The following is a 15,807-nucleotide window of genomic DNA, read 5'->3' on the forward strand; positions in this document are numbered from 1 at the left end:
TTCTCTGCGTCTGTCCTACATATGAAGCACCACAGCTGCATGGTACTGCATATACTCCTGGTGTTTCAAGGGGAAATTGATCCTTTGGTGATTTTAGGTAGTTTATCACCTTTTTTGGTGGTAAAAATATGGATTTTACACCATATCTCTTTAAGATTTTTCCCACTCTATCAGTTACACCTTTAACGACCCAACAGCGCGTGTTTTAAGAAAAGTGACAAAATTAATTAATGAAAACAAAGCGATTTTACCACCTAAACGCTTAATTCCATCACACAGTGAGCCTGAACAAGTTTAAGGTTGACATAAAATGACGACAAAAACTAAAGATGAGGCTTTGTTCCTGAAGGCCTCAGCAATAATAATCCGTTCTTACCAAAATCGGATTAGCTTCCTTTTTCGAGATACCCCCCTAAACGTGTTTTTTTCGAAAATAATTCATAATCAACGCTAGGCTCGAGTACGATAACTTAGGCGCCGAGAATTGAAAACGGTTTTTAGTAGAGGTGTTTAATACAATCATTTTTTGTTATGGGAGGGAGGGTCTATGTCCCCCCCTTTAGGCGGGAGGGGCAATTTTCTAAAAAATCATACAAAAAATTATTAAAAAACAATGGCAACACTTACAGTTATCAATGATACCTTTTTCAAAAGCTAGAATTGTACACTTAATTATAGTTTTTAAATCAAATTATTTTAATTAGTTGTTTCCGAAATAATCGATTTCAAAGTCAACAATTGTGAAAAAAAAGTTTAAAAAAAAACATTGAAAACTATTTTTGTCAAGACTTTGGATTTCATTACGGGATTAATTGATAATGTAAAGTACCTCAATAAATTCCTTATCAAATACTGAAAACCATATGTTTCTATGCCTTCTAGTTTTTGAGAAAATTGAAAAATAGGAAAACTACTTTCTTTATAAGATTTTTATTTTCGTGGCTATTTTGCTTTGCCACTATCAAAAATCAAAAATTAAAAAGTACTGTGCTTAATCTACCTCGGTTCCACGAATGGGTTTTATTTCCATTAAAAATTGGATCTTAAAAATAAAATTTCTTGGTACCAGTGTGGTACCAGAACGCTCATTAGTGAGCCTGATAAGAAAAGTAGTTTTCCTATTTTTCAATTTTCTCAAAAACTAGAAGGCATAGAAACATATGGTTTTCAGTATTTGATAAGGAATTTATTGAGGTACTTTACATTATCAATTAATCCCGTAATGAAATCCAAAGTCTTGACAAAAATAGTTTTCAATGTTTTTTTTTAAACTTTTTTTTCACAATTGTTGACTTTGAAATCGATTATTTCGAAAACAACAAATTAAAATAATTTGATTTAAAAACTATAATTAAGTGTACAATTCTAGCTTTTGAAAAAGGTATCATTGATAACTGTAAGTGTTGCCATTGTTTTTTAATAATTTTTTGTATGATTTTTTAGAAAATTGCCCCTCCCGCCTAAAGGGGGGGACATAGACCCTCCCTCCCATAACAAAAAATGATTGTATTAAACACCTCTACTAAAAACCGTTTTCAATTCTCGGCGCCTAAGTTATCGTACTCGAGCCTAGCGTTGATTATGAATTATTTTCGAAAAAAACACGTTTACGGGGGGTATCTCGAAAAAGGAAGCTAATCCGATTTTGATAAGAACGGATTATTATTGCTGAGGCCTTCAGGAACAAAGCCTCATCTTTAGTTTTTGTCGTCATTTTAGGTCAACCTTAAACTTGTTCAGGCTCACTGTGATCATGTACGCAGCCACCAAAGTTGTATGTGTTACCAAAAATACATAAAAATGGGAATCCAATGCGGCCAATTGTGAGTCAAATAAATTCACCTTGTTATCTGATATCAAAGCATTTAGTTGACGTTTTTAAACCTTTGGTTGGCGGGTCTGAACATCACATAAAGGATTCCGCACATTTTGTGTCAATTTTAAGTGGTTTGCGATTAGAAAATGATGAAATGATGGTTAGTTTTGACGTTGAGTCACTTTTTACGAATGTGCCAGTGCAGGAAGTTCTTGTCATCATCCGTGAGCTTATCTCAACCGCCGGCATCAATGAGAACTATTTGCCTCTTTTGGATTTCTGTCTCTCTTCGGGCTATTTCTGCTTCAACGGACAATTTTATTTGCAAAAAGATGGCGTCGCTATGGGCTTGCCCTTAGCTCCATTGATTGCAGATATTTGGATGGAGAATTTCGAGAAAAAAGCTCTGGACAGTTCGAAAGAAAAACCAAGAGTCTGGCTGAGATATGTGGATGATACTTTCTGCATTCTCAAAAATTCCGCCATTTTGAATTTTTTAGAACATCTCAACGCACTACATCCAAAGATAAAATTTACAATGGAAAAAGAAAAAGAAGGTTCCATTGCATTTTTGGACGTAAAAGTGATGCGCAACCAAAATGGCTCCTTAGGACACACGGTTTACCGAAAAAGCACCCACACTAACCGATATCTTCATGCTGACTCCCACCACCACCCAGCAAATTTGAGTTCCGTCGTTTCCACACTTTTTCAACGTGCTCATAGAATTTGTGACAGCGACCATCTCAGCACAGAACTTTTGTTGTTGGACAAAGTCCTAGAAGTGAATGGCTATAGTAAAAAACAAAGATCGTGGAAGCCATTTTCTTCACAGGAAATGAAAGAGAACCAACTCGACAAAAAAGCTTTCCTGCCTTATGTTAAAGGTGTAACTGATAGAGTGGGAAAAATCTTAAAGAGATATGGTGTAAAATCCATATTTTTACCACCAAAAAAGGTGATAAACTACCTAAAATCACCAAAGGATCAATTTCCCCTTGAAACACCAGGAGTATATGCAGTACCATGCAGCTGTGGTGCTTCATATGTAGGACAGACGCAGAGAAGTATTGCTACACGCCTAAAAGAGCACATTAGCGCTGTTAGCAAAAAACAAAGGGAAAAGTCTGCCATATGTGAGCATATACTGGATCATCCAGATGAACACCACTGGATCCATTTCGATCAAGCTAAGGTTCTAGCAAAAGAGGCTCATTATATACCGCGCCTGGTTCGTGAAGCGATCGAAATAAAACGACACCAAAATTTCAACCGTGACGACAGTTTTAAGCTATCTCGTACGTGGGACCCCTTAATAAACTCGTCACGATCTATCCAATTGCCGCTTCACACCAACAGTGATATAGTGAGTACGGTTTGCTCCCAACTACAACAAAACACGGAACCCCCTACGCCCCGTTACAACTTGCGTAGCCAAAATCGCATATAACATCTCGCTGGCAGTTTCCCGGTGACCACGCTCATTGTAATTTGAAGCGAAACGTTCGGGGTGAGTACTGAATTGAACTCACTTTATATTTATGTATATAAAACGCGGTTAATCCGAAAACCCTAATAATGTCATGTATAAACAACCGCGAAAGCCTTAAAAGTTATAGAATTTTCTAAATTTTATTTTTGTTGAAATATATATTGGTAGAATTTTGAAAAGCGTCTTAAAGTATCCTCTGAAGAAACGGTCTAATAATATCTGCTGTTGAATTTAAAATGGAGCGGGTCAAAATTCTGTTTTTTTAATGAAAATTCTTTTTTTTTTCAAAATTCTTATTTTTTCTATTCTGTTTTTCAAAGTTCTGCTTACTTTGAAAAACAGAATAGAAAAAAATAATAGTTTTGAAAAAAAAAAGAAAATTTTGATCCGCTCCCGGCTAAACTCCACATCAGTGAAAGTTATTATTAGACCGTTTCTTCAGGATACTTTATTTAGTTGTTATCTTCCCAAGGTTACTTGCAGGAGCTTTTATACTATGGACATACTTAAGTGCAACACCTAAGGAATTTAATTGATCGAGAAAAATCCGAGGGACTTTTTACCCGTCTATGACTTTACAATCTAAATGATGGGGTAGCCTATCGATTTACAAACACCAAACTTAGATTTTTCAATACATTTGTACATGTAGGTACAAATATTTAAAATACATGCTTAGTTATTATTGCACAAAATGAATTGCCAAACCTTTGAAAAATACTATATATTTAATACCTAATAAAAGAACCATTTATTTGTCCAATTTTTGGTTTTATTCTGTTTTCTATACGTGGAAATACTTGTCTGGACATATTTTTCATAAATTACCAGAATTTGTACATAACTTTAGATACATCAAAACCATTTCGAAAAAAATTCAAAAATATTTTTTTTTAAATGAAAATATTTTTTTAAGTTTAAGTAAGTATGTGGCGCAAATTACGTTAAAGTTTCGACCAGCAGTTATACTAAAAAAAAACTAGACGGATTCTCTGTACCTTGAAACGAAATAAATATGAACAGCTAAATTGTATGTTCGAAACTATTGTTTTTGTTGAAAACCTTCTCAAATCTTATAATAATACGCCACAGGATTTGATTTTCGAATTAATTTCAAATTGAAATACAAAAATGTCACATAAAATTGCCATATAAACCATTATGGAAGTCGGTCACTGTGGCGTATACGTATTTTTTTGTATGTTTTGTATTAATTTTTCTAATCATTTTTTTTTAAACTAATATTTTTTTGTGGTTAATATGAGTAATTTAAAATTTCAAAATTTTAAACTAAGTTAGGAAGAACGTGTAGTCACTTATTTCATAGGACTTAACTATAAAAAAAAATTATTTTCTCAAATTCTAAAAAAAGAAAAAAAAGTCTAATGTACTTTGACAACGGAATACATACATAAAGAAAATTTCTTGTATCTTTAAATAGAATTTCTTAATGTAGAGACATATTCATCTTAAGTTCAGTTTGGTAAGATTTTGAAAAAATAACAAAAATAGAAGACAAAAAACAAACAACTTGTGAAAAGAATTTAACCAAGCTAAACATGCCCATTAACCTAGACATTCACACTTTATGCAGTCTTATTGTGATAGGTCTTAACAGGTCTAAGGGAGAAAGATGTCATGTGGTATTATCCAATCCACATGCCACTTTTCTAATCTACTATGTCTCTCTATACTCCCACCGGAATCAACCTTCTTCTTAGATAAACAGAACTGATTATGGCTTCAGATGTAAGCAAATCCCCAACAGTTTTATTCTTTTCATATTCTATTCTGTAGGAAGATTAATGTTTGTCCATCATCATCTACCTTTATTTCGATTTACGTTGCTATGTCGGGTGAAGCTGAAGATTCAGATGTTTGTTTATATTTTTTTTTTGTTTTTTTTTTTTTTTTTTTCAAAGGAATATGATTCTCATTTTGCGATTTCAGAGAAGAAATAATTTCATTTTATTTCATTTATTCAATCTGTCTACAGAGAGTACTAGAGATTTCTCTAGAGAAAAAAAATAAGAACGGTAAGAAGAATTATTGGCGTAAGGATCTGAGATTGCAATAGTGAAATATTTAAGTATGTATTTTCTTGTTGGTTATGTGTATAGCAAGCATAAGGGTACCGTAAACAGGAAGTAAAGATTTCTCATGTTTCATTAATGGATGTTATGTTTTATTATTTAATGTAATCTAATGGAATTCTGGAAAATCTCTTGGTTATTTCATATCTGAAATAAGAATATATAAATCAAAATTCTATGGTTTCAAAGGATCATTAAGGTTTGAGGTTAAAATTCTTGGAAACAACAAGGTTATGGTATCAAAAATGTTATTTCTTTCATTGTTTTAGTTTTTATCAGGGTTTATGAGTTCAACTGAAAGTATTCAATAGCCGAGGAGGAATGTTTTTTGAGCTCTTAATGGAATTCGAGCCTTAGTCTGGTAAAAGTGTGTATCAATACAAAAATTATGAACTTAGGTTTAAAATCTCCCTTCGTTTTTTTCTATGGTTTTATTTAACACACGAAGATAGAATCAAGAAATTCCATTTTGCATGTGAAGGTGTTTTTTGAGAGAAATATGAGGATTTGGAACGAATCAACCTGTGAATAAAGGCTCTATCTATGAAACTCGGTTAAAATGTGGAATTTGGTATAAATTTCAAAAATTATAAGCGTTTATTACCCAATATTTAAGGCAAAAGGGTGTTTTTTGAGGTAAAAGAAATAAAATATTTTAATATTAAAATTTAGGGGTCGCTAAAGATTTAAGTAAAAAAAAGGATCAATTTCAACAAAAAATTTTTTGTTACAGTACAAAGTACGCTTAAGACCCGATTTTTCAATCTTCTAATAAAAACAGTCAGTTAACTGTCTGTCGAATAAAGATATTAGGCTCATAAACAATCAGATAAAATCATTGAATTTTTTAATTAAGAAAGATCACTCAGTTAGCTATTCTATAGAATAACACACAAAAAAAATGTCAAATTCAAAAATATTCAAAATTAAACTTCATTTTTATTCCGCTGTATTTTTATCAAAATTTTTTTCAACACAGTTAGAGATTTAATATAAAGTACTTAATTCTGATTACAAATTTTAAAATTTTCTGAGAAAAAAAAAAACAAAATTTGGTGTAGGTATTTTTCAAAACTTTGAATTGTGGTAGCAACCCCTAGAACGTGTTTAAACTGGACCAAATTTTACCCAATTTATATTTAAGGCAGGAAGAACAAAATGAAAGGGTGCCCCATTAAAATTTCGACAATTGATTTTTAAGAAGCACCCTACTGTGTATGCTATCAATTTATATTTATTTCATCAAGCAGAATTATAATTTTCTTATAGACTACAGAATATAAGATTTTAAGGTTGATAATACCTCTCATGAACATTTCAAAGCTTTTTCTTCTAGATTAAACATTTGCAATTATTGAAAAATCACGAATTTCATTAGTAAAAATAAAAAACAATAGTGGTCCTAAATGGCTGCTTTGTGGAATACCAGAAGTTACATTTACAGTATCTTAACGAATATTGTTGTTTTGAACACGTTGTGTTTTCCTGAAAGGTAAGATTAAAATAATTTTAAAATCGGAGGAAAAAAATAAAACATTTTATTTTTTAATTTTGAAAACAGTATTGAATGATTAAGGTCAAATTGAAAGCCACTTTCAAGGGACTCTTAGTTCATCTTCAATTTTTTAAAAGATATTTGTAGTTCACCGAAAGTTTGAGTGAGAATCGAAAATATTATTTTGTGACGCTGATGATGTTGGTCTGAAAGAAGTTGTGTTAGGTTACAATTAAATGGAGTCTGAATTTAAATGGGTTAGAGACCGAGACTCAAACGTACTATTTTTATTCATATACTAAATGGAAGCTTACCAGAGAGTTCCCAGATTCCCAAAGAAATAAAGAACAATGTGAAGAAATTGTATAAGTCTTGTTTTTTTCTTCTACATACCAGGAACGGGTGCCATTAGTCATCAAAAAAGAGCATACCAAATCTCAGCCCCATTACAAAATATCTTGAGGGTTCAAAACGCCCTTGAAAATTACATGCTTTTTGGATGTAAGGCACTAAGAGCAATTTCCAAAAGAGAGGGAGCAATGTGCCAAAAAGTTAGAGCGTGTAGGTTCGTTTGAGACAAGAAAAAATTCGTATGGGAGGAGGGTCTATTCCCCTTCGTTTAGTGGGGAGGGACAATTTAAAAAAAAAATTATTTAATTTAAAACAAAAAAATATTGAAAATCAACGGTTACACTTACAATAACGTCCTATACGTTATTGTAAGGCTAAAGCCAAAAACCTCGTCTTTTACAAAAAATTTTAATATGGCCATTTTCTGGCACAGTTTTTGAAAAATTAATTTTCGAAATCAAAATTTTGAAAAAAAAATTTCAAACTAATTTTTTTTAAATTTTATGCAATTAAGTACTACTTAAGTTATAAAAATTCGATGCTCTTATTTGTTTTTAAGGAAAAACAGAAAACCGCATCTAAAAAAATCTTGTCATTTTCGAGAAATTAACAAAAAATCAAAACTATTTGTGTCTAGGAAATTTCATTATTTTTTGTTTTTACGTGGCTGGATCATTGGGGTTGGGGGTGCTCGCCGCTTATGGATTCTTGCAGTAAGGGCCTTAAGTCAATAAAATCGCAATTTTGTAATGAAAATTGAACAATAAATAATAATGTATATGTTTTTCGAATAAAAAAAAACTGAGTAAAACAATAAAAACTCAAAAAACTCCATAAATTAACCTCTATGGTGTTTTCATTTTTTTTAAGTGACTTGTGAACCCTCTAAAACTTATTTGATCGATCTGAAACTTTTTTGCCGTTATTTAAGTTCCAAATGGCACCCATACTGGCTATGTAGAACAAAAATATAGAACTTTGAAATTGCTAGAATTTACCAGATGGTAATAAAGCAATTGACCAGCAAAGAAGTTCTTAAAAATTAATGATTTAGTTTTTCGCGTTTAGAGTCATTATAAGGAGTGTATAACGTTACGCACTCACGGTGATACGTTCATGAATATTTTTTATAGTGTTTGGTTAAGTGATTGATTAAATAATTTTTTATTTTTCCAAGTTAAATATAAAGAGTCATTAAACTCAGCAATAAAAACAACATATAATTGCAAAATGCAACTGTGTAGTTACGTAAACTAATATTTTTTCTCATAGAACGGTTTGCAAACACCCGGATTCCACGAAAAATTTAATTGTATACAACATTTCATGCTATGAACTTTGCTTGAAGGGATCACATATTGGATTGATATATAGTGTTAGACTCATTGCATGCTATGGATTTCATGCAATAAAGAATCCTTTTTAAATTTCATGTAGGGTAGGATGGTATAAGAGTGCGCGGTTGATAAGAGTGCGCAAGGCCATTTTCTACGGTTTGAAAGGGAATATAAGACTGAATGCACTTATTTTGGAAAGATCTAAATGAGTTTGATCTGCTGTCAAAATTTCATGCAAATGTGTTTGTAAACAGAGGTGCTAGTTAAGTTTAAGTTTTTTAGCACTTTTTTTTCCAATATTTCTTGCCAAACAAATTAAATTTTCCGCTTAACAACAAAAAATAACAATAAACAAAGTATGGGACATTAAAAAGTCGACAAAAAGAAACATTTGAGGAAAACGTAAGACTGGTCATAAAGTGAATTGTGAAATATATATATATTCATCGATTACATGTCTGAGCGTGTAAGAGTGCGCACCATGATGATGTATAAGAGTGCGCGGGTTATAAGAGCAGTAAATGCTATACAAGGCTTCAAAATAACTGGCATTTGTCCATATACCAGCAAACAGCAGCTAGAAAAAGCAATTCCAACCAAAAAGAAACCAAATAAAAGTTTTACAAAAAACAAGCGAATGAGAGTAACTAGGAAATATTGAAATTTTCTCGGAACCATTAATCGAAGACTAAATTGATTGTTCCTCATGCAAGGAGTGATTTGTTGAAAAATACTCTGTTTATTTAAAGATAGGCAATTTTATTTGCGACTTTTGTGCGAACTTACACCTGTGCGCAGCTGCGCACTCTTACAAACTAAGCCGCGCACTCTTACAGAATAGGATGTATAAGAGTGCGCAAATTTCCTAATGTTGTATTTTGTTTATAACTTTTGAATTAATATATTTTTGTTACCAGTTTTAAGTTTTTTTCGTTGCTTGGATTATAAACTAAAAACTATATATAAAAAAAGTAGTTAAATTCTTTTTGTTATTGTTTTATTTGGTATTTTGTCTAAAATGCGCACTCTTATACCACCTTACCCTATGTATTTGAGTACCTGTTTCGGAAACATATTTGTTTTTTTTTTTTTTTTTTTTTTAACATTGGGTTAAAGTATTAAAAAAAAGTTTTTCGAATTTTAAAAACGAAGAAAACATATCCTTATTTTGTTTTATAACAATTTGAGACAAATATATTTTATTTATTAACTCGCTAACCGAAATTTCATTGCATGATATCGATATTATTACTTGCTCAATAGGGCAAGTACTGGTTTCGTGTCAAAAAAAATTCCAGGTTTTAATCAAAACTAACATTACGATGATGGAGAAGTCCGAAAAAGTGGTTTTGGTCATGACGTCCGTCGCACAGTGGGGCAGAATAGGTCGATTTGTGATATTAATTACTTCTACTAATAATAAGACATTTTTTGTCACTTTATTTGGTTTTGTAACTAAAGTTAACAGACTTCTTGAATTTTATGAACTTTTTTCCATTAAAATTTTTATTTTTCTCCAGGAAATTAAATAAGGGGACAAAATATTAATACATTTGAAAAAACCTATAATTTTGAATTATGTTTTTTGTTTAAAAAGTGAACTTTATTTTAAGAAATAGTTCTTCAGTTTAACCTAAGAAAAAAATTGTATCGAAATGGGGCTGTATCACCCCTCGTTCCGCTGGGAGGGGCAATTTTCTGAAAATTTGACCTTAAATAAAAAAAAATACATAAAATCAAGAAAAAGACATAGAATACTGTGCAATAGCTTTTTTGAAAGCTTATTTTCCATTTTTTCAAATGCTTTTTGATTAAAGTAGTTTTCGCGAATACTTTTTGTGAAATATAATTTCAAAGTCAAAACTTTGAAAAAAATTGTCAAATTTGATGTTCAAGTTATTTTTTTTTTCAAATTTGCTTTGTAAGGTGCGACTTTTTTTAAAAAACCTTTTAGCCGCATCAATTTTAATTTGAAAAAAATTAATAATAAATTAAATCAAAAAATATTTTAATAAAAAAAGTAAAAAACAAAAGCACTAACTTTATATAACAAATCACCCTGTTTCACGAAACTTCTTATAATAAAATAAAAAAAAACAACTTTTAAATAGAAAAAAACATTGTTTATAAGTAATCAGTGCATGATTGTCAAAAAAGAATGATTTTGTAATTTATTTTAATAAAAACAAAAAAGCACTTTCTTTAAAACAACCTTTTTTTGAAGTTCAAAATTTCATTAAAAATATTTTAGGCAAATATTTAACAAAAGTGTTTATATGGGCTTATAGAGAAATTGCTTGTCATGCTTTCTCTATTTTTAGACTTGCTAAATATTTGCCTAAACAGAAGATTTTAAGAAAAAACTTTAAGATGCGTTTCAAAAAATTCATTATTTTTTCATTCAATTTTTAAATGTAAGAAATTTTTTAAATTTTTTTTTGCAGAAGAAAATGGTAATTTACATACTTTTATCTATGCGAGAAATTTTTATTTTATTTTTTTTTCAAATAATATTGAGTTTAAACAAAAAAACAAAAGAACACGTTTTTTATTACTTATTAAAAACTGAATTTTTGCTCTAAAACTCTCAACTTCAACTGCATGAATAAACATAAATCAAAGACTTTGAACAAAACAAATATGCTCATTTTATTAATTTTACTGTTAAGTTTAGAACTCGTGATCTTTTTTTCGCATAGCTTTAGTTTAAAAAATAACCTTTATATCACCACACTATATGGGGCTGCCCCACTGTGCGTCGGTGCGTCGACTCGTCGTCACAAAAAGCTGTACATGAAGCTGCAGCCTAAACGGGTAGACGGATTTTCTTGAAATTTGGTACAGATGATTTTTTCGTAATTTCCGAGGTTGGTTTTTTTTTTGTTTTTTAATATCTCGCTTAGAACATATACCTCCCATACAAAGATTTCGAGGTATTGCGATTTTCTCGAAAACTGCTCTAACGATTTTGATTAAATTTGACACACGTAATACTGTACGTTAATCTAACAAAACTTCATTTTTAGTTTTTCTCAAAAAATACGGATAGTGAAAATATGGTAAAAAATCGCTGATGTCGGCTCTTTCCGTACATCGCTAATGAATTATAGCAATTTTTTCCAAAACGATTCTTACGATTTTGATTAACACACGTAATATTGTACGTAAATCTAGCATAATTGCGTTTTAAGTTTTTCTCAAAAAATGCGGGTAGCGTAAATATGGCATAAGAAATTATAAAAAACAAAATTACATAGGTATTTTTGCATTTCTTATGAAATTCCTTAAAAAATCAAATAATAACTAATTCAAAATATTTTTCCAAAAAAAAGCTTTGACATAAAAGGTACTTTTATCATAAGAGCAAGTACGTGCGAAACCAGTCGTGCATTTTAGTTTTTTTTCTATGAAAAATGACATAGCATGCTATCAAACATTGTTCGCGGAGATTCAAGGTAAGGAACTTGGGAAAAGATACAAGAAGGAATAATTCAAATGTCTTCCTCAACTTCCTGTTTCGCACAGTTTTCTAAAAACGTATAGGTAGAAAAATTTAGTTCTTGATTTGGAAAGGAAGCCTAATTTCTTACTCTCGAATAATGGTGAAAATATTATAGAAAAAAAAAAGACATGAATTGACAAGTGACCGTTCTTTCTGAAATCAAATCAAATTGAATTCGAAATACAAATCAATAAAATAAGTTCTTAATAGCTAACTAGTACCTACCTACATTATATAGGTTAATTCAATAGCCTATTAATTTATTTATCAATTCTAAATTGATTTGTTCTGTAATTGTAGCTCTTGCTGTCTGTTTTACCTATAAATAGCAATTACTACATCAAAATGACAGCTTTTACTGAAAAAAGGTATTGTTTTATTTATTTCTATAACCAAGATTTTCCACCATTAACACACCCACGTGTAAAAGTACTTCGTATCAAGTATAGTTGGCACCGTTTATATACCGCGTGTGCATTCTGTAAACAGTAGTTAACCAAGTCAATTTATGGTCAAATAATACAGGGTGTCCCAAAAGTAATGGATCAAACGAAATATGCTGATAGGCCAACCTTAGGGCTCTCAGAATTTGGTAACTTGTTCATCCCAAATCCTTACGGTTTTCGATTTAATGCAGTTTTTGTGAAATTTCGAAAAATGCCGACTTTGCAACAGTATTTTGCTTCCTCCGCTCATAATTGATTTTTGTTTTTTACAATTCTTTCACTAAAACATTTCCAAATAATAAGAAATAATTAATTAGTCAAAATATTTTTTATTTCATACGCCATTTTGCTGCAAATTAATTAACAGTTTCATGTTTTATAAAAACTCAATTTCTTAATTTTTTTTCAGAGCAACATCCTGAAAAATAATTGTATGGTGTGATACTGGTTTATTATTTTAAAAACTTGCCGTGTTATTGCACTTTTCAAAAATGTATAAAAATGTCCAAAGTTAAAATTAGAACGAAAGATATTACAATTTTAATGCAAAAAACAGGGGTTTTCAGAGCAAAATAACAAACAAAAATCGAGACTTTTATTCAAAAAGAAATAAACAAACAACAGTCGAGGAAATGTTTTTATTTTTCTTTGTTATTTTTCTCTGAAAAGCCCTGTTTTGTTGCATTTAAATTGTAATATCTTTCGTTCTAACTTCAAGTTTGGAAACTTTTATACATTTTTGAAAAGTGCAATAAACCGGCAAGTTTTTAAAACAATTAACCTGTGTCACACCATACAAATTTTTTTCAGGATGTTGCTCTGAAAAAAAATTAAGAAATTGAGTTTTTATAAAACATGGAACTGTTAATTAATTTGCAGCAAAATGGCGTATGACAGAAAAAATATTTTGAACAAATAATTATTTCTTATTATTTGGCAATGTTTTAGTGAAAGAATTGTAAAAAACAAAAATCAATTATGAGCGGAGGAAGCAAAATACTGTTGCGAAGTCGGGATTTTTCGAAATTTCACAAAAACTGCATTAAATCGAAAACCGTAAGGATTTGGGATGAACAAGTTACCAAATTCTGAGAGCCCTAAGGTTGGCCTGTCAGCATATTTCGTTTGATCCATTACTTTTGGGACACCCTGTATATGGTTAGAACTCATTGACCGTTAATGTATTAGCCACATGAATAACTAACTTAATAAATAAGGACATAATAGATGGGATGACCTTAATTTGCATAACTACGAGTACATACCGTTAATAATATATCTATTTGTTTGTGTTTCGATTGTCCATGTTTTCCTAATTGCTTACGGTTACAAAGAAAAAAGTGTCGATAGTGGATGGTGTGTTTAAGTAATAACGAATCTTGATGATAATATTTTCAGCAGTAACATTGTTTATGTATTGTACACAATGTTCATTTACATATTTCTGAAATGAAAGTGTGTAAGTCAACAAATTTATCGATGCCAAAGGTTATCAAAGTTTGTTTATTGTACTCGAAAATAAATGTCAGTACTAAAAGCGTTATTGCTATAACGATAGAAAAGAAGATGTCAATTGTCAACTCTAGTGCTCCAAAAAAAAAGTCGCTGTCTATTTCACGTTCGCTGAACATTAATATTCGATGTTAAAGAAAGAGTCTGGAAATATAAGCTAATTGAAAATTCTAAAGATTTAGAATTAACATTATGAAGTGATTCACTGTGGCGTATGCGTATTTTTTCCATAATTTATGGGTTCAAATCAAAATCTATGACATTTATTTTTAAATTTTTCGAAGAATCAAAGACATTTTTTTTTTAAGTTCAAAATAAATTGGTTTTGAAATAAATACAAATCTAAAGAGCAAAATTTAAGCTCTTTAAAATAAAAATGCTTTTATAAGCTCTAAATTTAAACTTTATTAAATATTAAAACTGTTTTTAAAAAATTGTTTGGTGCAGACTGTAAGAGGTTTTTAATATTCGAAAAAGTGGGAAACCGACGAAGTTACGAATACCAGAGTTACGGGCGACAGAGTTACGGCCGTCAAAGTTACGCGAAACCGAAGTTACGAAAAACTAGAGTTACGAATTCTAAAGTTATGTTAAGCTATGACATGTGATTTTTGGGTTGGCAACAATTGCAACAACAGTTCACCACACCAAAATAACGTCTGTAAAAAAAAGGGGTGGTTTGGTTATTATTTTAATATAAATAATAACAAAGTGGGTATTAAAAAATACGCTATGAATAATTATATTAATTAATAGAAAAAAAAATACGTATTTGAAATATTAGTTGAACAAATAAGAAGTTAAATTCAATTATGTCCCCCAAACTTACATAAGTATACTTATGTTTTTTTTTTTCTATTTCAACGTTTTTGCGATCTTCTCACAAAAACAAAACCATATATGTATATCTATACCTATCCAATCAAAATTTTACAAGATTAAATAACACCCATTTTCGCTTTACTCATTAAGTTCTGCCCAAAGAGAAAATTGTTTATCTCTTGTTTGTATTTCCATAATTCCATATCGTTCCTCGCAATTATTGTTGCCAACCCAAAAATCACGCGTAACTCTGTTATTCGTAACTCCGTTACCATTTCCGAAAAAGTAACTAGGTATTGTATTCTGATGATATTCTGAAAAAGAATTTTCGGGCTTTCCAAATTTTTTATTAAATAATTTGTACTTCCACTGATGCTTATTTTCTTAGACAATTGAGCAAACTTCTCATGTCTTTCTTTTGTTTGTATAAAGCTAAACTCTGTGAAATATTCAACGTTTATGTAAATAACACTCTGCTTTTTGTACGTTTTTCCTACAGAACCACAAAGAAATCTCATTATTATTTGAAAAATATTACCCACACACAGCCTACAAACCATAAAATCCTGTGACGTCTCCTTTAAGGACAAACAGAAAAATATATATATATGAGAAATAAAAATTATAGTCTAAGCTTACCACTTGCAATTGTACATTTATTTCATTTTTTGGCTACAAAACTTAATCTTTTGATCCTAAAAGGAAAGTATTTTTTTATTAAAAAATTCTTCCAAACAAATTTGAGTGATCCCTATCTTCAAAAAGAGGTCATTTGTTTCGTTAATAGGTAAATGTTTAAGGCGTTTTCTTTTCTTTTAATTATAATGAAAATGAAAAAAAAAAAAGAAAAATGTTTCATCCTTCAAAAAATAATTTAAAGGCGGCGATAGGTATCGTGCTATGAGTTCCGTTTTCTTCCTGGTGTCGACAAAAAAAAAAAA

At 30.3% G+C, this 15,807-nt stretch overlaps 2 protein-coding genes across 3 annotated transcripts in view; one reads left to right on the forward strand and one right to left on the reverse strand.

Annotated features, from left to right (window-relative positions):
• Positions 1 to 15,807, reverse strand: part of LOC129915328 (neuroligin-4, Y-linked) — a 271,030-nt gene that overhangs the window by 126,724 nt on the left and 128,499 nt on the right. The gene's annotated exons all lie outside the window — the stretch shown is intronic.
• Positions 1,812 to 3,266, forward strand: LOC129915102 (uncharacterized). Its single transcript, XM_055994564.1, has one exon. It carries the CDS (start codon positions 1,812 to 1,814, stop codon positions 3,264 to 3,266), a length of 1,455 nt encoding a protein of 484 aa, XP_055850539.1.

The sequence above is a fragment of the Episyrphus balteatus genome, chromosome 3 (assembly GCF_945859705.1).
Source record: "Episyrphus balteatus chromosome 3, idEpiBalt1.1, whole genome shotgun sequence".
Lineage (NCBI taxonomy): Eukaryota > Metazoa > Arthropoda > Insecta > Diptera > Syrphidae > Episyrphus > Episyrphus balteatus.

What these genes read in the sequence shown, in the direction of transcription:
- LOC129915102 (XM_055994564.1), top strand. Translation starts at nt 1,812, where the DNA reads ATGCGGCCAATTGTGAGTCAAATAAATTCACCTTGTTATCTGATATCA.